The sequence below is a fragment of the Squalius cephalus genome, assembly GCF_949319135.1.
Source record: "Squalius cephalus genome assembly, chromosome: 20".
In the NCBI taxonomy this organism is placed as follows: Eukaryota; Metazoa; Chordata; class Actinopteri; order Cypriniformes; family Leuciscidae; genus Squalius; species Squalius cephalus.
This window is the reverse complement of record NC_137141.1, coordinates 22,575,236-22,598,157: the sequence shown is the minus strand read 5'-3', so window position 1 is coordinate 22,598,157 and position 22,922 is coordinate 22,575,236. Positions and strand designations below refer to the sequence as shown.

At 39.3% G+C, this 22,922-nt stretch overlaps 1 protein-coding gene across 4 annotated transcripts in view; it reads right to left on the bottom strand.

Annotated features, from left to right (window-relative positions):
* Positions 1-22,641, bottom strand: part of qkia (QKI, KH domain containing, RNA binding a) — a 74,476-nt gene extending 51,835 nt beyond the window's left edge. For 2 of the 4 annotated variants that reach the window (XM_079853278.1, XM_079853279.1), the window contains exons 1-2: positions 22,212-22,641; positions 602-744 (exon numbers count right to left, since the gene is read on the bottom strand). In XM_079853278.1, the coding sequence (XP_079709404.1) occupies positions 602-744; positions 22,212-22,356 (288 nt within the window). In that variant the 5' untranslated portion in view covers positions 22,357-22,641. The remainder of the gene's footprint in view (positions 1-601; positions 745-22,211) is intronic. The other 2 variants (XM_079853280.1, XM_079853281.1) reach the window with 1 other exon arrangement.
* Positions 22,642-22,922: the final 281 nt, after the last annotated feature.

The window sequence follows — 22,922 nt, the reverse complement described above, 5'->3', positions numbered from 1 at the left end:
CAGAACGGCTCTGGAGATGAATTTCATCATGTCATCATATCGTGAGGCAGCAGAGACTGAAAACAGCACGAGCGTCACTCGTGCGTCTGTGTGTGTGTGAGGTAAGTTAAATGAAACCGCGCGTTTGCGCCATCCATTCACACAGAGACAAGCAGAACATGCAGGGTTAATATTTAAATAGTCTTTTTGCGGTTTAATATTCACAGAAACTATATATATTGTGGTAGGCTATATATCGGCTACAGTCCTAGTAAAAAAGTTAGTCTGGAGCCCCGCACTTAGATAAACACGGAGCGACTGAAAGCAGCTGCCTTTTATTGGGTGCCGAATATACCCGGTACTCGGTACTACCGGTACTACAGAAATGCTGGTATCGTCACATTTTAAAAATTTCAGTACCGACTTGGTACCGAAGTACCGGTACTTTTGACAACACTACCTCTGATTGTTCATTGTGATGACATGCTCAACATATATATATATATATGTCTCTAATTGGCCATTTTTAAATTTCAGTACCAACTTGGTACCGAAGTCAGTACTTTTGACAACTCTAGTGACATCTTTTGACAGAAAAAATTACAAAGTAAGTGAGACTCACATCCGGGTACTCTTTGACCGGTACAAAGAGTTTCTCCTGCAGATGTACGATGGGTCCCACTGGCTCTGGTAACTCCAGTGGGTGCTTGTCCACCAGACCGTTCACTGTGTCGTTATACATGTCTTTCCTCACTCTGGTTATCTCTGCAGGTAGACAAAAAAAGACAAACAGATCAGAAACGGCTGAATGAGAGGGGGGGGGGGGGGGGGGGGGAGACAAAAAGGCATGAAATGCAACACCCCCTTCATTAACATGAGATTCCAGTGCATATCCCCCTAAATTCAGTTGCCAAATTGCATGGAAAAATTAAATTTTTAATTTCACAGTAACAGGAATTTACATGCACATGTTGAGATCTTTTAAACAGAGACTCTTTCAAAGCTGCCAGCCTCAGATGAGGTTAAACTGCTGCTGCCAAAACATGATTAAGCTCAGGATGTCCATTCCTGTCACGCACACACACACACACACACACACACACACACACACACACACACACACACACACACACACACCTCATGATCATTCCCTTCATCACACACACAGAGGCTGTGTTTTAAAAACTAGTGAGCTAAATGAGCTGATAGTTAGGGTTTGAATTCCAGATGGTGAAGCAAACACACCTGCCGGATAGAGAATTAAAAAGCTAAAAAAAAAATGAAAAGTGATGGAATGATTGTGACCTTTTGAAATGGATTGAGTATCAGGCATGTAAATACAATACTAGGTTTAGTCATGGTTGTTCAAAAACGTAAAATGAACTGTGTGCTATATTCCTAGCGTTTTGAAGTTATACGATAGCCTTGATTGATGAGCATGCAGGAATTCAAGTCTGCTGCTCTCAAATGTCATTCACCACTCTGCAAACTACAGTTCAAAAGTTTGGGGTCATTAAGATTTTTTTGAAGTCTTTTGAATATGCTCAGCAAGACTGCATTAAAAAAAAAAAAACACTAAAATACAGTAATATTGTAAAATATTAAAATTTAAAATAACCGTTTTCTATTTGTAATTTAATTCTTCAGTCACCAGCGTCCCATGATCCTTCAAAGATGATTCTAATATGTTGATTTGGTGCTCAAGAAACATTTCTTATTAACAATAACGCTGAAAACAGTTGCGCTGCTGAATATTTGTTTGTGGAAACAGTGATACATTTTTAGGATTCAGGACAGGTTTGAAAGATCAGCATTTATTTGAAATATAATTTTGTTGTAAACATGTAAAAGTCTCTGTCACTTTTGATCAATGTAATGCATCCTTGCTGAATAAAAGTTAATTTCTCTCAAAAGAAAAGAAAATTAGCATTTGGTCACAACTAGGGTAGACAATTAAATCGCATTACAATTGAAATGATTAAAATGGCAAAAGTCTCAAATATATAGTCTTCTGTATGTGCTGCAATTAGTTATGTTTGTTACTACACATACTTCACCACTGACACATGTAGTCAGCTGTCTCGAAGCAATATCATGAAAAAAGTGGGATCACAGCATCAATAGCGCTTACACACACTCTGGCAAGATTGTTCAACAGCTAGGAAAGTGTAAGATCCATAAACTCAAGCAAAAATCCAGCAAATTGGATTTAATAAAAAAACTGGAAACTCACTGAAATTCTCATTGGTTGATGGTCTAAGAGTGTGTTAAAAGTTTTGGTCACATATCTACTGATGCAAACCCTTGCATTTTTACCTCTATGGCAGTCCTTATTGAATTCAATGGATTTACAGCATTCTTTGATAAAGTGCAAACGAGTGTGTGTAGGTGCCTTGAAGGTGACTGCAGAACTGACTTGAGGAGGCCTAGAACACTGAAACTGCGTGTATTTGCGCATTTCATGGGGCCCCAGAATCCTGGAAGGGGGTTGAAGGGTGACGCAACACCCAGATCAGAACAGCAGCAGCTCTTGGACCATGTAAGGGTGAAACCTTTACACAACGGATCTTGTCTCACACATGCAATGAGTCCCAGAGGAGGTGACACAATCGCTGCAAGTATATTAGTCACATTTACAAATTCAATCTATCTTTCTCTCTCGACCTGAGAGCAACCTCGTATTCCTCCACCCTTCTCTTTTTCCATCCCTCGGTCTCACCCTGTGTCTCTCCCTCCACCTTTCTCACACTAGAGAGGGAAGGATTTATCTCTGGTTCTCTGAAGTAAAAGTGCTGCATGTCTGCATGTTTAATATTCTTGGACTGCAAGAGAGTAGGTTCGAGTAAAAGCAGGAATTAAAAAATTTAAATATCCTCGACTGAACTAGAAATGTGTCATGAACAAGAACATGTTCATTTAAATCTTCTCCCAGGCTCACACAGTATACATCCCTGACCATGGGACCTTTCAATATACATCAGAAATAAACAGTGTAAATGATAATCTACAGTGCATATTAATTTGCAACATTTTATTTTTGCCAGTCTTCGTCTCACAGACATACACACACACTCAAACCTCATCTAAAAGCACTCTTTTAGTGTGCACTTAAAAAAAAGCCAATGAAAAATAGAAACTAAAGTGTTTCTGTCCTTTGGCTGAACGAGAGAGGCACACTGAAATGCCACATTACCATAAAGTAGCAGCAAGAGAGCAAGCGAGCGATAGAGCACATGCCATTAACAGGCACAAAAGTCCTAATTTCAATGTCCAGGACGCTGGTAGCCTAATGGTTAAGTACCTTGTTTGCCAGCACAAAGGTCACAAGTTTAAACTCCACTAAGGGGTGAGGCAGGAATGTGGAGAAGTGGTGACATCAGATCCGGGTCTATTAAGCAGGACACTGAGCCCCACAATCGCTTTTTTTTTTATTAAACAGTGGTTTACTGAACAAATTGTGTCTGTCTTTATATTAATTCAGTTATAATATAAAGTTAAAGGATTAAAATAAATATATCTGCTAATGCTGTAAAACTACATAGGGACCCAAACAGAGCCCAAACTATCAGCCTAAATTCAGTTGCCATTCATTTTTATATATAATAATCAACACTCAAATTTCAAATTGTACGCAACTTGTATGCAACACACAAGCACATTAAAAGGCATTAATTGTTTGAATTTCGTGATAAAATTGACAATTTGAGTTTCAGTTTGGTTTGAATATCGTTACAGCCTTAAAAATAACACTATAGTGTTCACTATATAAATTTATTATAAATGAATCTGTTAAAGCTGATGATTTGTTGTTTGATTAACATTGACAACCAACAGCAGGTATTTATAGGCTGCTGTCACTTTAAGACCTATTGCACAGATCCAATTTAAATGATACACATCCGATTTCTTTCTCAACTGTTTAACATTCACTTAAGACATATCCGAAGTGTGTTTACAAGAATACTTTCCGAGATGGGGATTCTGACAATATTGTGTGTATGTCAAGGAGACGCGAAAGAGGAATCAATTTAGAGTTTTCGTAATCTAAAACGCACCTCTGTGTGTGTGCGGCTGTGTGGTGATGATGAAGAAAAATGTCACGTCGGATTAAAGAAATATTTCAACCAAAAGGCGAGCCTGTGGATATCACACATGCAATTTACAAACTTTGCATGAGAGTTTTGCCGTTGAAGGAGTCTCAAACCAGTCAATTATTCACCGAAAGTGAAAGCAAAAACTGACTGAGCTTTTGGCATCTAACTATTAATTCTCTGAGACAAGAGCTGAATTTACCTCAATGCTGATAACGGTATATCAATTATCTTAATTTACTGGCTTAATATTTCTCTTGTGAGAATGATAGTGATATCATTTGATATCATTTTAGTAATATTAATATTAAGAATAATTTGTATATTGTTTTGTAAATGTGCTATAGAAACAAAGCTCTGACAAACAACAATGCAGTTTTTGCCTTGGATAAAAAAAAAAAATAAAAAAAAAACGACGAATGGTGACAATTTGTGAATAGATCATCTTGCAATAACAAGAACAAGAACAAAAGAGAACATTCAGAGAACATTCGCTGAACAAAAAGAACAAAAGAGAACATTCGCTGATCTAACACTGCACAATATTAGAAAGCAAGGAGGAGAGACAGGCTTTAAAAAACAAAACAATCCTTGTCAAAACTGGTGAGAAGGTAAACAATGTTAAACATTCCGAGATCATAAAATGGAGGAATATCAGAACAGGCTATTCTCTTTTTCTCTCCTCTCTCCAGCCCTTTTCACTGCCAATCCATCCATCAAAAGAACATTGAACATTCTGTCACCATTTACTCACCCTCATGTCATTTCAAACTACTTTCTCCAGATGAACAAGATATTTTGAAAAAATAATAATAATAATATATATAATATATATATTATATATATAATATAACTGACAAAGACAGTTTACATTTTCAACTTTCTTTATAGTGTAATGTTGCTGTTTGAGCATGAAAAATGTCAAATCACAAAGTCCACTCCAAAAGGGAGTTATCAGGTAAGCACTTTCTGTACTCCCCAAAATGAGTTTTCTTCTAGGAATGTAAACGTCACAATATTCCTCATTTAAACAATAACAACAAAAGGGCACCTATTATGCAAAATTCACTTTTACATGGTGTTTGAACATAAATGTGTGTTGGCAGTGTGTGGGCAAAACCACCCTAGAATGATAAAAATCCACCCAGTAGTTTTTTTACTATCTCAATAAATCATAAGCATTGTCTCAGAACGAGCTGTTCTAGATTTTCCTCATTGTGACGTAGAAATGAGCTAAGCCCCACCGACGCGGTTTGATTGACATCTGGTTTTGGCATAGACCCCGCCCTCGGTGATCTGTTCTGCACACCATCGCCATATTGTTTCAACGACAGCCGGTAATGTCTCCTAAGAAGTTTAGGTGTTCTGTTGTGGGATGTAAGAATAGACATACTAGTCTTCACTGACATTAGAGCCACTGAAAACGCAGCGGATGGATTTTATTTATGAAGAAAAGGCACCACTTAAACTTCATACGAGATTCATTTTCTGACTGACTGTTTAGTGAACGAGGGTCAAAGTTAATCCTCAAGTGTGGATCGTTTCCAACTGTTCGCGATCCAACGTCACCTCCAGAAGAAGTAAGTGTATTTTATCATTTTTGAGCAAATAGTCATTTCAATCGATGTCATGTCAGCCAGTTCAATAACAAATGCGTCTAAAGCTATTTATTGTCGTCGTCAAAGGATGTCTCAACAAACGTCAGACAGTTTTATGTCACGTACATAATTTTTTGCAGCAATAAAAAATGTCAAATGAATACCTCTATCTCCATAGACAGTATAAACGTCTATCTCCCTGCAGCATTTGTTTTCTGGTTCTGTAACGTTAGCCATCTTCTCATATTTGCCACATAAGCGTGTGTATAAGTTAGTTTCAAAAAATTGCGCGAAAGTTATCACAATTTGTTTGTGTGTGTGTGTGTGTGTGTGTGTTGCACATCCATAATTGCAAAGGGGACGCGATTAAAACTCTATGTACATAAATGTATCAAATAACCTTTCCGAGACGTTTAGTCCATTCTCATTCGTGTTTATTCTGTGCCGGAGTCTCTTCATCATCTGGGTCCAGCAGGGCGGGGATATGCAGCTCATTTACATTTAAGGTGGTATAGACCAAAAACAGCTCTTTTTAAAACAGGCCCCAAAAAATGACATTTTCAAATGGTTATAATAAATTAACTGTGGGGAATTTTGTGCTGAAACTTCACAAATACATTCTGGGGACACCCAAGACCAATATTACATCTTGTAAAAAGGGGCATAATAGGTGCCCTTTAAAGGTGCCGCAATAAAGTAAAATATGTGAAAAGGTTCTTTTTTTTAACATTCAAACATTAAAACCTAATCTAGTAGACCCCAAAAAAAAATTCAAGACTTTGTAAAAGGGCATAATATGGACTCTAATATTCCCTGCATTAAGAAGAAAGGGAGAATGAAGCAGAGCGAACAGCAAGAGTTTAAAGAGACAGTGAGTTCACTGGAACTTTAGTAAATGCTATACAAAAGGATGGTGAGCGCTCAAAGCTCTTTAAGATTAAAATAAAAGAGAGGTGCTTGAGATGAAAGTCTGCTGATGTACAAGTTTTTCCACTTTGAAGCAATGCACTTTAGCTATCATAAAGCACAGCTAGCCTCTGCAGCCACAAGATTCCTGCTTAATGCATTTGCAGCTTTATTCAACCTGCAAACGACTATCTCAACAGACAATATAGTTCTGCACTTAAAACTTTCAGACAGTGAAACAAGAGGATTCTTTTTTTTTTTTGGGGGGGGGGGGGGGGAGAGAAAACAGTATGCTCGAGATAGGGCCTTCAGTCTTATCAAATATCCACACCTTTTTTTAAGTGTAAAATCCTTTGCAATTCAGTATATTTCACTGCTGACGGCCAGCAACTAAAACTTCTTTCAGAAATGTTTGCTTCATGCATGAATTCTGTGAACTCAGCACTGCATTTCATGTTTTGGAGAGGAGAATATTTTCCCGCAGCATTAATATGGCTCTTCCAGAGAAATACGCTGTGGAGTTTAAACGAGATGCAACAGCTTGTCAAAAATCAGGTGATGGGAGCTCGTTTGCACACGTACAACATGCAAGAGATTCTCAATTTCCTTGAAGCAAATCCAAGTTTCCCATGTCATAAATAAAGAATTAAACACTTGATAGGGCAAAAACATCATTAAGGAAATATGATATACAAAGCAATTTGGACAGTGAATAAAAATATAAAATATATAAGAATGATTATATAATAAGAATATAGTATATAAACAACAAGGTTCTGTATGTTTGTGTCCATTCCTACAAGGAAATAACTGGAGAGAGAAAAAACATGATAGAATCGAGAAATATGCATTATAATCTTAGCAGGGGCAAGAGTAGTAGTATATAAAATGTAAAACTACTAATCAAATATTACCAGCATTGACTGGTCTCGGGGTAATTAACTGTTTTTTTTGTTTTTGGTTTGTTTTATTGCAGCTTCTTTCCTTTAAATGACTATAGGCCTAAAGAAAAAACTACTCAGAGAATCACATTTTCGCAGAGACTGTCCTCGTAAATATTAGAGCTGAGTTTCATAAATAAACATTCATTATTTTGGGCAGTGCCTCAGCTCCCTGTCAGGAGACAAAAAAAGAAAACAGGAATTTAGCTTCTGAGAAAGGGAGAGGTGAAAAAGTCAAACAGAGAATAAAAATAAATGAATCTCTCTCATTCAGAGCTTACATGGTTGGTGCCACCAAGCACCAAGTCAAATGTAATCAATGAGCAGAGACCAAACTACAACACACCCACTGAATCCTACAACATTTATTGAAATTAATTTAACAATTCTGGTTCCAGTTACACTTTACACAAGATTTATTTCATATTTTTCACTGATTCAAATCAATAACTCATGAGTTTGACAATGATTGCAATAAATCTTAGAGACATTTAATAAAAAATGGAAATTCTGTCATATCCTGCCCTCATGTCGTACCAAACCTGCATGACTTTTTTTCTTCTGTGGAACACAAAAGTAGATATTTTGTAAAATGTTGGTAAAGTTTTGGTTGCCTTTGACTTATACGAACAAAAAAAAAAAAAACTGAGATTTCAAAAAATATTGTTTTACATTAACCAGAAGAAAGATAGTAATACAGACTTTGAATGACATGAGGTTGTTGAGTAAATGATAACAGTATTTTCATTTTTGGGTGAACTCTCCCTTTAAGTTTTTATATTAGATGTTTAAGTGAACCGATTCAAATTTTTTTTAAGTTTAAGGTTTTTTTTTTATACTGAATAAGATCCAGTTCTAAATTCCCAATCCTAATGTGACCCTTGCAGCCAGTGCCCGATTTGGAACTGTGCAGGGTAATGTCTGCAACGTGTCACATTGTAATTGTTCAGCTCAATTCAGTGGAAATGAAGGCCGATTCTGAGAGATCCCCTGGATGAGCACCAGCATCAGTTCAGTGTAAAAGGGTAAGTAAAGGCGGTGGTGGGGGCTCTCAAATAAGCACACATTTACTGAACACTATACAATGCATAAGAGCCTGGTTAGTAAAGTTTAAACACACACAATTCATTAAGTAAAAGACCCTTAAACACTAAGATTCCAAAGCAGACACTACAAAACTCAAGTCCCACAGTCGCAATTTGATGTGGAAATTGAGCTCTTCAGTTTAGGCCAGATATTGCATGGAAAAAGAGATGGATCCAAGTGTGTCTGCCGTCATCACCAGCCATGAGGAAACACATCAACTGTATTAGAAACTGCAACACGTCATCAGATGGAGAGGAAGGAAGGAAAAAAGTCATTCCATAGGCAGAAGATAATTTCAGAGAGCACCAACATGTCCAACAACCAACAGGTCACAAAGTGTAGAGACAAAAACAGGTGTTTCTCAGTTATATTATATCAGAAAGGCTGAGGATTAAAAGATTAGAATGCTGGACATTTGTACTAGAATGAACCTGATCCCTGACCAACCCACACTCCGATCTCTCTATCTTCTCCCTGCGCATTCCCAGATTGTCCTGCTGCAGTCCGGGTTTCCGCAGAGCCATTATGAGGAGCTAAATTTAGCAGGGAGGCTTGTCACACTTGATGATATGGTGCAGGGTTATAGAGTAGAGCTGTTAGGGAGGGGGTGGGTTTGGGTTATCATTCAGGACGAGAGCACAACAGTTACTGCGGTGGTTTAATGGCTGCCCAGCAGGGCGCAGGGTCTAACCACAGCCTGTAGATTACTCTTATACCCAACCCACATGCTATACAGGGAATCCAACAGCGTCAAGAAGCCTCTGGTCACAAGAAGAGGCTGGTTACAGCTGGTCTGTTCAGAGGCAGGTGAGTTTGGGACACTGGGGAACAAAAGAACTGACACAGCGCAGCCGATCCAGCCAAATACACATGAATGCACAAGTGTTTCCTGTATCACTACTCAGCCACAGTGCTGCTATTAAATCACCACAGCAAAAAAAATATTTTGAGAATTGAGTTTCTAGTCTAAACCGAATGCGATTAAATAGACAATTAATATCATGAAATAACACCAAAAATATAAATAAACAACACGCCTATCTATTGCATTATGTTTATTGGATGCATGACCAACAAATATTCACCATGAACACTGCAGTCTGATTTATGAACAAATAACTCTTATGGGTTTGTTTGAATCTGTAAAAAATATTAACTCAAAAAAATAAATCTGTGCTCTCCAGAGCTTTTCAGCAGTGTCAAAATAACTCAAATTCCAAATAACGGCAAATATATATGGCAAGTATATATTGGTCGACCAACACAAAATAGTATTGTTTTGTTTAGCATGTAGTTGAGAATAAACATGCAGGACGTGTAAGAACAGTAGGGAACCTTGATGCAAGAGAACGCAATTTCAACAAAATCGACAACAACCAACCTAGTAAATTACAACAACTTTACTATCCAAGAACTGCAAGTAAACCTCAGCCAACAGACAAACCAAGACACTTTAATCTCTCTCGCTCTCTCACACACACATAGGCAGAGCAGATGTTTCTGGAATTAAACAGGTTGCAGTAGTGAGATAAGAAAAACTGATTATACTATTTACAAATTTACAGATAATTCACTCCATTTGCCATATGACTTGTTGACTGTACTCCATCTGTGCACACACACACACACCAACACATGCATAACCAAACAACGACACTTCAGTAGGATGTGGATCGGAGGAATAACAGGAAGTAAACGGAGGATTCTGAACTTGTGCAGAAAGAAAAAGCCATCAATGTTTTAACAGACCATCAACAGTGTGCAAGACTTCCTGAGAGTGTGTGACTGCTCAGAAAAGAGGATCCTGTGACATCTGTATGAGATACATACCATCTCAGATCAGCCACAGGTTACATGTGAAACATTTACTCAAATTTCTTTTTGTTTTTTGCAGATGATCAAGTTGGGCATTAATTATCTATTCATTTTTCAAGAATGCTTTCACTGGCCACACACACACACACACACACACAGAGTGAGAGAGAAAATGCAGTAAACTTGCTGAACAATGACAGGAAGAACTGAATGCTGAAGCAGGAAGGAAGGAACCAGTCAGTAAATGTGCTAAGAGCAGATAACTAAACACCTCCTTCCTCCTGGACAGGACACCCGCCCTATCCTCCTGAAACATGGTAACAAACTTGCTTAGTACGACAAACCAAAAACAAACAAGAACAAACTGAACATCTTTGTTCCCTTCTCCATTTAAAACCAAACTTATTCAAAGCCTCTCTTTAAAAGAACTTGCTGTGGTGTCAAAAACACCAATATTAGCACTAATCACCAGTGGTGTGAAGGAGGGCAGAACTGATCTGATTCTGTGGTTTCGTCTCTGATGTGAGTGGACAAAAGCTAGCACTGGCGAAAACCGCCGGCTTATGCGTCTGCATTGAACTACTCTTCCTTTTCATCATCTCTTCTTTTTTCCTGTCCTCTATTAGCACGAGCTGGAGTGGCAGAGCTGCATTCCTCTGCTTTTAATTAGCAGGAAATGAGGGCAGCCAATGACAAGGACCATTTACACCAGTGAACGAGGGAGAAGAGAGAGTGAGTGAGATCTCAAGGTGCTAGTTTTACTATGTAACCGATCTCATAAGAGATGCCTGGGGACACAGGATGGCAGACAACACGAAGTGCCATCCTTCACGGGAGTAGTAATGACAGCAAAGCACTCTGGTTAACAGCACCACAACAACAGAAGCTTCCAGACAAGCCTGAGCACAACCGTGCATGACAGGAAGGAGACTGTCTGCCAGTCTTGAAGACATGTTACTTATGTTAAAATCACATGTTAAGTGATAGAGGACTATATTATAGAACTTATTTCTCACTCTGTCACTCTTGTGGTTGATTTTAATATTTAGGTATCCTGGGCCACCCATATCACAAGACGAAACCTGTAATAAGAGCGATACGGTATATTTATCAAGAGACTTTCCAGTCATGCAGTGCAGATCAGCAGATGAGATGTGTCAAACCAGTTCATTGGCATTCTGAAGTGAAACTCTGCTTCAAAATCCAAGGACCAATCAGAAAGAGGAGCTACCTGGAGGTTCAGTCATTAATATTAGGTTGCCTACGGCAACTAGGATAAAACAAATATTTGCAGAAATTCTGTGCATGTGTGGGAGAGGGAGTGAGGGGAAATGTGAACTGATTAAAACTCCAGCGTTAGATGGACAACAGTAAGATGTGACACATTCATATATGTGAAGAAAAATGAAGCGCACAAGAAAAAATTATTAAAATAGATTCACAATGTCGTGACCCAACAGCTGTCACAATGAGTTTTGTCCACCACAAGCTTTCAGCTGATGGTCTTAAGGACAGGAACTGAAGGATGCAGAGAGAATGGAAAGAAAGTTTAACATAGTAAAGCAGCATCCGCATGGGACTCTTGACTAATGCAAACAGACAGACTCTCTTATAGACTTTATATGTGAGCAATAGTCTTTAGTTAAAGAGAGGAGATGCAGGCCTCTGGCAAAGAAAGAGAAAAGGAGGGAGAAACAGAAAAGACACCTGGTAGAGATCTGTCTGTGAGATCTGTCTGTAGAGATAGGAATGGCTAGCCTGACTACGTCAGACTTCTTTCTTCCGCTCAATTTCATTTCGCTTCTGTACTCAGTCTGAGACAGCGTAATAGCTTTCCGTTTTCCTCCGGCCTGAAAACAGCCAGCCAATCAACGAACAGAGGGCGGGCTGAGAGCCGTGACGTAGACACTGATTGTACCGTGGATGCGTAGATTTACTTCACATAATCTGCAAAAGTCGTTCACAGCCATGTTCACTCCGGTATTTCGCTCGATGGTTTTGTTTTCGTATCATACATGTGTTTACAGTGGAAGTTAGATGCGGCTGAGCATGCGCATAACACACGCCATAACCAAACGTTATGTGATTGGCTTACGGGTAACCAATGATTTTAAACTTCAGACAAGCGCCTTACACTACGTGAACTCACTCAGAGGGCCACACAGAATAAAATGATAGTTAAATAAAGTCATTATTTTTTTTATTTTTTTTTCGCACAAAGTATTCTCGTTGCTTGATAAACTTATGGTTTGAGCCACTGTAGTCACTTGGACTATTTTAAACATTGTCTTTACTAACTTTCTGGGCCAGCAAGTTTCGATCCCATAGAAGCCTATGGAGGAGTGAGACAGCTCTCAGATTTAATCAAAAATATCTTAATTTGTGTTCCAAAGATGAACGAAAGTCTTACGGGGTTGGAATGACATGAGGGTGAGTAATTACTGACAGAATTTTCATTTTTGGATGAACTTTAATCAAAAATGATCACACATCCAACCTGACTGCAAATTCATCTGTTACTTTGTAGAAGCTAGGCAAATTATGTGGATGCCAACATGGACATGTCCATCATCCTCAAACCATAAACAAAATTACACATTAAGGTTTTTTTTTTTTTAAAAGGGCAAATCAAATACATCAAATAGAGATTAAATCACACTCTGCTGTTTTGCATCCATTTATAAAATGTTATGTTATTCAAAGTGTTGAGTCAATGGCCCCATGTAAACTAATGTTCAAACGTTTGGGTCGTTACTTTTTTTGTTTTTGAAAGAAGCTTCTTATGCTCAACAAGGCTACATTTATTTGATCAAAAATACAGAAAAAGAAAAGAAAAGATGATGAAAAGCTGAATCAGCAGCCATTACTTCAGTCTTCAGTGCCACATGATCCTTCAGAAATATTCTAATATTCTGAAAATGTTGCTTTGGTGCTCATGAAATATTTATTATTATGATCAATATCAATGTTGAAAACTCTGCTTAATATTTTTGTGGAAACCGTGACATTTCTTTACTTCAAATTTCTGATGGATAGAAAGTTAAAAAGAACAGCATTTATTTGAAGCAGAAATCTTTCTTTACATTATAAATGTCACTTTCTTTACATTAGTCACTTTTGAGCAAAATGATGCATCCAAGCATTTCTTTACTTTTTTTTTTGTTTTTTTGGAATGATAATGTACTACACGGCACTATTAATATTATATTAATCAATTTAATTTTATAGTAATTTTTGTGTAATTTTCTTACTGTTTTCAGACACTTTACATTCAATGTGAAACGAAACCTGGATTCTGAAGCAAAACCATTTTGCAAGGTTCACCTTTAGGAAACAATCAACAGTTTAAACCAAAGGTTTTCAAACTTTTTAATGCCAAGGACATTTAAAATGTTAATTTAAATTCTTAAATCAAATGTATTTTATAGAACTCTTCATGATATAATTCTAGAACTTAGTTTTTTGTGTGTGTGTGTGTGTCAAATTTCACCACCCCCAGGCCCAAGTCTGAAAACCCCAACAACAACAGTTTAAAGAGAATCTTGCACAGTTAGTTGGCTAAACTGTAGCACTGTTTATTGTTAGCTAGTATAGCTACCTGAACAAAATCCATTTATTTGTTCAGTCAACTGAAGGTCTGTGGTCTGTTAAATGCATCAGGATGGCATTGGCTAAGAATGCAATTGTGTCCGTATACACGTGTAGAATGCGTTTATGGCTTCCTTTTACTGCAACAGGCTTATCTAAACCACTTCAATCATAAAGCCAAATTCATTTATGATCTCGATCAATGCTTTGTGTGGCTACTGTGTGGCTTTCTGAACGTTTAAAGAGTGAAAGAATGCAATGCCTCACACAATCAGCATTGTGCTGGTCACACCGGGTGCAGAAAAGGCTCAAACAGGAAACTGTAACCGAGGTCACATCCCGTATGCCAAAGCAGTGATGTCATGTGTGTATGAGAGGGTTATGTTGAACGCATAATGCTTCATTGTTCGACTGCAGACGTGTCTGTGAGCCCACCCCGCTACATGCAGGCTGACCTCATTCACAACATACCATTTGTCTTTCCATGTCTCTTTCTCGCTATTTTCTGCCACCCGGTTCTGTTCGACCCTGCCATCGCTCTCTCTGTGCACACAATCAATCTGTTGACCCCACTAGCATGCTAAACCTTCTCACAAAGTGCAGTCATGACATGGTCTTTTTTTTTACACGTTTAAGAGCTAATTGAGCACAAATGCAGCAGTGTAACGAGGAGTTAGCAGAAAAAGACAAAGCTTTGTGCAGCACGAGGGGACGACAGTGGCTTCTCTGTTGCGTTTGACAGCGGGATTGATGGAGGCAGATATAACATCCACAGTGAAACAGAAATCTCCCTCACACACACACAGTTGGCTGTAGTGGAATGTTAAAATTACAACAGGTGACTAAGCTTCAGTGAATGCTTTCAGTTTAGCCTTTAGAACACACACACACACACAGACAAAACTACAAAAGCTTACACAAACACACACAAGTAGTCATCTGCCCAGAGTAAAACAGCTGTTTGTGTTTGTTAAGTGCTTTATAAATAGTCAATGGTTTGTTCTAGAATGTTGGTCTTGGTTTCACAATGTCAACCGGATTTTCAGAACAAACAAAAGGTGAAGAATTAGGAACTTCCCTTGCAGTGATTTTAAGTGTCTCAACATCGCGATACGATTGCCTTTTTTTATTTATTCACATATAAACATTCATGTATGTCTGACGTGCGAGAGCCAGATGGGTTCATTCTCGTGTTATGCAGCACGTTTGAGCTTTCGCAAGAACCAATGAGGTTTGTTCTCGCTCGTCAAGCAGGTTCGGTTGAGCTGCTGTATGTTTGCTGATGAAAGATTATATGTCAATAGAAACTTAAATTTAATCTGTTCATCATATAAAGCGATCGTGTCTCTTCAGAAAATTTGGACAAAACCGCTCAATTTATCTGGATTAGTTTTATGATGTTTTTATAAACTTTTTGAAGCATCAAAGTGGTAGTTGCGTAGCTGTCAATGGAGTACAGAACTGGCTCATATTTCATTAAAAATATCTTCATTTGTGTTCTGAAGATGAACGAAAGTCTTGTGGGATTGGAACACCACAAGGGTGAGTAAATTAAAAAAATTTGGGTGAACTAATTCTTTAAACAAAGAGCTAAATAAACAGGCCAGAAAAAGAAAACGAAAGTAGACAGGGGATACATAACTATTGCAACAAACGAGGACATAATCAGTAACCAATGAAACTGAAGCTAAACAGAGCGGACAAACAGGGACTAAAGGAAACAGAACAAAATGTCAAACTAAGGGTCCACATAACAGAAAAATAAGCTTGTTGGGCTATTGTTGTGTGTATAACAGTTAGTTCCGATCCTCGAATCGGACTGGACTAAAGGCTAATAGTAATCGTAAAGGACAATAGTATCCAGCATCAGCAGTGCTTGTCTCTGCGTGTTCTAGACAGGCTCTCAGTCAGTGCAGGTTACATTGTTATGCCACTAGGTGGCGGAAAAGGACTGTCTTTGAGTGAGTCATTAAACCGTTCATTCAACTAAAATGTTCAAAAACGCAGATTCATTCTTTAATAAAAACAAGATGTTGAAATTATTCTAACTTTGAGCTCCACATTACAAGGCTCAACCGACCAGCAATGCATTGCCGGGGTAACACTGGAGGCCATGATTCACTGCATTGAGACAATTCCATTGATTCAATGCATTGACCAGCGCTGACGCTATTCATAGGAAATACCCTTAAATGTTAAAAGAATGCTACGACAAAGATCGCTTTCCTCTTTGGACATGGCAATTAGCAAACGTATTTTTTTCACGAACATATTCTTGACCTGAAGGACAGGCGCAGTTAATCGCACACTCAATGAGTTGATCGCTCATCACTCAATCTCTCTCTCTCTCTGTGATAACTAGGCTTGTTTAGTACAAATCTACAGAGCCTCTGTACAAAATTACACAGAATCTTAAGTAAAAAAGAGCCAAAAAAGAAACTATTACATTCTTCACTGTTGTTATCATTATCAACTTGTTTAACATTAAATACACATGTATGAAGTGTAAAACAAGAAGGGTTGAGCCTTATGAAAAAAGAAAAATATTGGCGGTTGGCTTGTCAGTATCAGGTGTTCTGGAATGCTACTGCGTGTTCAGAGGAATTATGCGGTCCTAACCTTGCACAACAAGATTCCAACGGCAAGCAGTTTGTCCGTCCGCAATGAACCCGAATATGCTGTGAGACGAGACACAATCACACTTGCAACGCACTGTGTAAAACATTCAAATTTTAGGATTGCAGAGATGATGTATACACTGTTTAAAAGTTTGGGGTCAGTATTTATAAAAAATGTTGTTGTTGCAATAAATGAATACTAAATTGATCAAAGGTGCAAGAACCCTTCTTGTGAAAGTGAGAGAGAAATATTCTATTAGCAAGTGAGAATTGTGTCAAAAATGCAACTACAGATGATGTTCTGAACAGAATCAGTCAGACATCATTTACTGTAGAAAAGACACAGACAAATAACCCACTTATATCACAATGACATCTGTGCTCTCCCACGAGGCCTGGTGCATGGTACGCTCTGATTGGCCCTCTCTATTAGGCAACACTCAAAACAGACAGAAACACATAGGTTTGGAGACACCTATTTCTGCAGTGAAAAAAACCCTGCAGTGTTGCCTATCTGCTGCTGAGAGCGAATCGGAGGTGAAGAGTTGAAATCGCAGGGTGAGACAGTCAAACAGAACCACCTCCGGCCGAGGCCACGGTCCATGTGGATCAATTCAAGGACCATTTTCCAGCCCAAACAAAATAAGAGTGATCATAATTATCCCTAATTATAGCATTTAAGGAAACAGAATAAACATTAGATGGATTCAATTGCTTAATAAATGTGTAGATGAGCACAAAGGAATACTGCTGTCTGCTTTAGCCAAACAATTCCTCTGTTGCTCAATTAGGGAGAGTGAGAACTCAAGGAAAACGCAACACGGTGTCGCCAAGCTGCTGGTTTTAAAACAGAAAAACAGCAGAGAAATGGCATGAAAGAGCAGTGTGAAGGGGTGTGGAGATATTTCAGGCAGTTGTGGAATGTAAAAGGGTGGAGCCCTTCCCCCATTCCGGAGTGAGAGGATAAACACCAACCGCTCCTGGATAGATTCTCCAGACCACATTAGAACTACTCACAGTTAAACTACAGACACACACATTGCCTCGTGCTATAAAATCATGACTTTTAGTTGAGAAACTGTTTTTGGTTCTTATGAAAAGGACTCCTCCCCTTCCAAAAACACTGAATCAGCCTCTTCCTGTGCAAGCTGGCCCATGAAAGCCCTGCTGTTCTCCTACAGGGAGCACATGAGCATGAGTGTAGCTAGGAATTTAGTCACCGTGTCTGAAACATTGCATCAGTTTTAGCCTATCAGGATCCCAGCTACAGTGGCAAGAAGAGAAGTTTTAATCTGGCTCAACGAGAGCGAAAATGTTGCAGCTGTACCATCTAAATAAATTCTTCATTGTATGGAAAAGTTGTTGAAGGGTGTGTGCCAGTGGCTATGCGGCGTCAGGCGGACAGCGGTACTGGCAGGGCCAAGTCTGATAAGAAACCGCTGCACTCGTAAGAGAGACCCCCTGATAACAGGGCACAGCCTGACGCACACAGACATGACTTTATCAGGGGCCACACAAGGGCCGAGTCAGGGGCCAGTCCACACACACACCGCCACTGGGGGGGAAGGGAGAGAGAAAATGAGCGAGACTCCTCTGTTCCCAACGCTAACCCTGTCAACCTCTTCCTGCTATTCAATTTATCATCACCCAGCAGGACACAGAAAAATAGAGAGAAACAAAGATAGAGAGAATAAAATTATCTGCACACTCACTCTACTGAACCCTGGCTCGAGCCGAGCACCTGAGCTAATGGATCCTGCTAGCTAATTAAACTAGATGCTGTAAAGGGGTCCCACGGGTCCAAACCTATAAGAATCACTTCCTGTTAACACCTGGAATGACCTCAAACACGCTGCATCTAAATTAGAGTACTTTCAGAATACTGAATCTAAAGAAGAAATTAATTCCTGATCGCTGATGAAGGAAATTTGTTAATTACAGTATACAGCTTATGCACTGACCAATCAGAATCAAGTTTCTTACAGGATTGTATGTATTCCAGAGAACTAATTAATAGGCTATAGCTACACACTACCATTGAAAAGTTTGGGGTCATTAACATTTATCGAGGAAGGATGCATTAAATTGGTCAAAAGTGACAGTAAAGACTAAGATTTCTATTTTAAATGCTGTTCTTTTGAACTTCATATTCATCAAAAAAAATCCTTAAATGTATATGGTTTCAACAAAAATATCAAGCAGCACAACCCTTTTCAACATTGATAATAATAAATGTTTATTGAGCACCAAACCAACCTATTAGAATGATTTCTGAAGGACCATGTGCCTGAAAACTGGAGTAATGATGCTAAAAATAGTTTTGCCTTCACTGGAAAAAAAAATTTGATTTTAAAATATATTCAAATAGAAAACAGTTATTTTTAATCAAATTAATACAGGCTTGGTGAGAATAAGAGCATTTTCAAAAACATTGAACGGTGGTGACCGCATTTCTAAGAGCCACAGAAAACACAAACAACTTCTAGATAGAATCATTTCCTAACAACCTGTGTGAGCTTGAGAAATCAAGCTATTTAACCTTGACTCGTTCCTTCCACGTCTGTGTCCATTTCTGAACACCCAAGCATTGAGCTCTGGCACTGGACTCAGCTGCCACTGACTTATCAAAGACAGCTCTAAAAACACCCGCAGGGTCACCTCTGAAGATCACAAGCATTCTGCAAACCTGTCTCTCTCTCGTCAGCCTGACACACACTTGCGCAGTGCAGGGAGAGGGAGGGAGAGCAGTTGTCTTGTGCAGGGAACAGAGAGGGTGACGAGGGAGATGTAAGGGTGTTGGTTTTCCTTTGCCATGACAACAGCTGCAAACACACAATCCATTTGAGTTATGAGCGTTTGTGCGCAGCTGTCACGAGAACTCTTACAAGGAGACAACTCAGAGAGTGTTCCCACATTTCACCTCCAAACCCCCAAACGCCGTCTCTTTCACACACCAGAAAAGTGTGAAGCTGCAATGAAAATGTTTCAAGCCTGTGCTTCATTTACACTTTAAACACTCCACAATAACAACAGCGGTGCTTAATGAAATACCTGAGATACTACCATCTGTCTAACCTTCTCAGATCAGTTTTTTGCTGAAAAACAACAACCTAGTGCCTTTTTCAACTGATCTGCAGCGTACCTCATCCTGTGATAGCACAGATCTGGAGTGAAACCTGATCTTGCATCAGTCAAGATGGAGCACACGGCCCCCCTAAAACTCGTGACAGACCAACACATCAGCCAATTTTTCCATTTTGCGATTATTCACATCAATAACTGTGTCCAGTAAACAGAAGAAATCATTCCGTCTAGTGTCAGCTCCATAATCTACCGCCAGCTTTGCCAATCAATATTGCACATTCAATTTCATCAATTCCGATTTTAATAAATGTTTATTTAATAAATGTTTAAAAATGGCATTATATCACCAGTATCAGCCATTTAAAACCCCATATCGGTCTGATGTAAAGCAGAGGTCAGGAGAGTGTGTGTAGCGGTACAAATTTTCTTCCCCACGCATTAAGTCTGAGTATTTACCGTTACAAATACACGACTGGCCCACATCATCCTGAGCTGCTCATTTGCATAGCCAAATCAGTATGCAAATAAAGCAGAGATTTTACACATAGTCCAATCCATGTGTGTCACAGGGGGGGGGGAACGAAGGATGAAGTTGTCCTCTGCGGTTTCAGCATTTTTGAGTGGATTGAGGAGAACAGATTACAGCAAGAGAGGAGCAAAGTTCAGGTAAACAGAGCAGAATGAGAGCAGATACACAAACATGAGGCTGAATCACTGCAGGAGAAACTAACACCTCGCTGTTTGGTGTCAGAGCGCACAGCTCCATGAGAAATCTCTCAAGGAGACACTAAGGGACAAAGTAGAAGACTTCTTAAGAAAACACATCTGTGCCATTTACGTATAGAGACAGAGAGAGAAGAAAAAGTCCTACTGAAGATGTAAAAACTTTTGTAGTTTGATAGCTCACCACTGTCCACATACTAAAACATTACGATGTTAATGAAAATGCCGTTTTCTCACATGTGTCATCCCAAACCTATAGATTTTCTTCTATGAAACCAAAGACATTTTGAAAAATGTAGGATTTTTGGTCCATATATAATGGAAGTCAATGGGCTCCAAAACAGTTTGGTCTCCAAAGTTCGTATATTCTTGATGGGTAAATTATGACAGATTTTATTTTTGTGGAATTATACCTTTAAAGCATGTTTACTCGTACAGTAAAACAAACAAAAAAAATGTCAATTCGTATTGAACATTTAAAAAATGTATTCTCTGAGGACAAGTCCCGTCATGAACTTGGCATTAGCTCAAGCAGAAAAACTTTTAGCGGTGTGACTGAACAAAGTCAAAATCAAACAACCAATCTGAAGTGTGGTTTCTGGGGTTGTGTCGGTATGTGGAGTTGTGATCAGTCAAAAAAACAAACTAGTTTACCCAGTGACGCACAGGGTGATTTTGCAACACGCCGAGAGAATACTAGCGCAAACATAGCTGATATTGCGGCAGATTTTGCGGCTACTCGTTCCTCTTTGTTACAAGACAAACAGAGCCGCGTGTTTGCACGTCAATAGAGCAAGCATTTGTGCACTTCATGAAACTAATGCAGACGGATAACGTGTGTGTGTTGGAATTCAAGCCTCTCCGCATCGGAACAGAAGGAGATTAAAGCCTGACTATAAACTACATGCTATTCAGACACAAACAGCGCGTGTAAATAAACGCGTGAAGTGAATGAGTGATGATGCAGATACACAAGCTGCAATGAGAGAAACCTGCTGCATATCACTGCCACTGAAACACTTTCACCCTCCCAGATTGCATGGTAAAAATAAAATAGCTTTACAAGCTATGGCAGTGTCTAGAATAAACAGTCGTTTATGTTGTGCTATTGACACAGATGTGTCTAGGCATTTAGACGTGCTGCACAGTGCCTCTCTCGCTCTCTCCATAGGGCGCATTCATGCAAAACTCATCTGAATGCCTCGGGGGGGAAATCTTAATCTGCAAACAAACAGCTAATTGTTCTGATTAAATCCTTTGTGTTCAGTTCAGATATGAATATTTTAGTATGCCTGGGTAAATAAACACTCAAACATTAATTCGAAAGAATAAACGATAAGTTTATTGTGCGCAGCTAACGTTACCAACTTAGGCTAACCTCACTCACACCCTAAAATAAGTTAGGAACCGTTCAAACGCCTGGCGATATGTCATTTACAACACGAGACAAACACTTAGAAGAATAAACTCTTAAAAGATCTTAAAGAAGTGAAAATTAGCGAATATGACGACATGTAGAAGTTGTTGATTTAGCAGACTGCTAACAGCGCTAGCGCCCCACACACGAAATGAAGGGGGTGGGGGGGGGGATACTTTTCAAATTCTAACTGTTAAAAACTGTCCAAAGCTGTTTAAACGTTTAAAAGTAGACATGAAAAGTAAGTCTACTAAAAAAAAAGAAACCCCAACCGTCGGTTTGAGTCCCCTTCGCTGAAAACAAATAGTTTGTGAAGTTGTGAAACACCACATACACACTCGTGGTTTAAGTTTACACACACGTACCTTCGTCCAAGAGTCTCTCCAGGTGTGTGAAGATGCCGCACAGGTTCGGTAAACTCGTCATGAGCTTCTTCTCGTTTAATAACTGCATGAGATAGTCGGGACTCGGCCTCGGTCTCTCCTTCACCTCCATCTCCCCGACCATCATCTTTGCACACAAACGCTCACAATCCTTCCCCCAGAAAAGAAAAAAAAGAAAACACAAAAGAAAAAAATAACGGTGCTGATCAAATCCCTCGTTCCCCCTCCAGGCTGCGGCAACCCTCTCCAAATATAATGTCTGGTTTTAAGGCGCAGTCTCTCTCTCGCTTTCTTTCTTTCTCTCCCTTCGATAGAGTCGCGCGATGTGGACTCGTCGGGTTCTCTTCGTTGAACTGAGCAAGCGCTACTGCTCCGGACTGCCACCAGTGCGCGTTCGCTGAGGAACCTCCGAGAGCGCCCGACCCGCCTCGCGCCCATTGGCTGCGTGCACGTCGCGGACGCGCGGGATGGCCAATCAGCGCATAGTTTTGAAGAGGCGGGACTAGTGCCTTAACCACATGAATCAGTGCCGGAAATGATGGACAGAGATCAGAACCAATAGTCAGAAGTCACGGCCAGCGGGGATGATACATTGTGAAACGTTGTGGCAACATGTCTGTGAAACAACAAGTTTTTGGCATTTGTGTTTTGATTGGGTGTGGTATTTTTACGTGGTGTTTTGCTCTTATAACT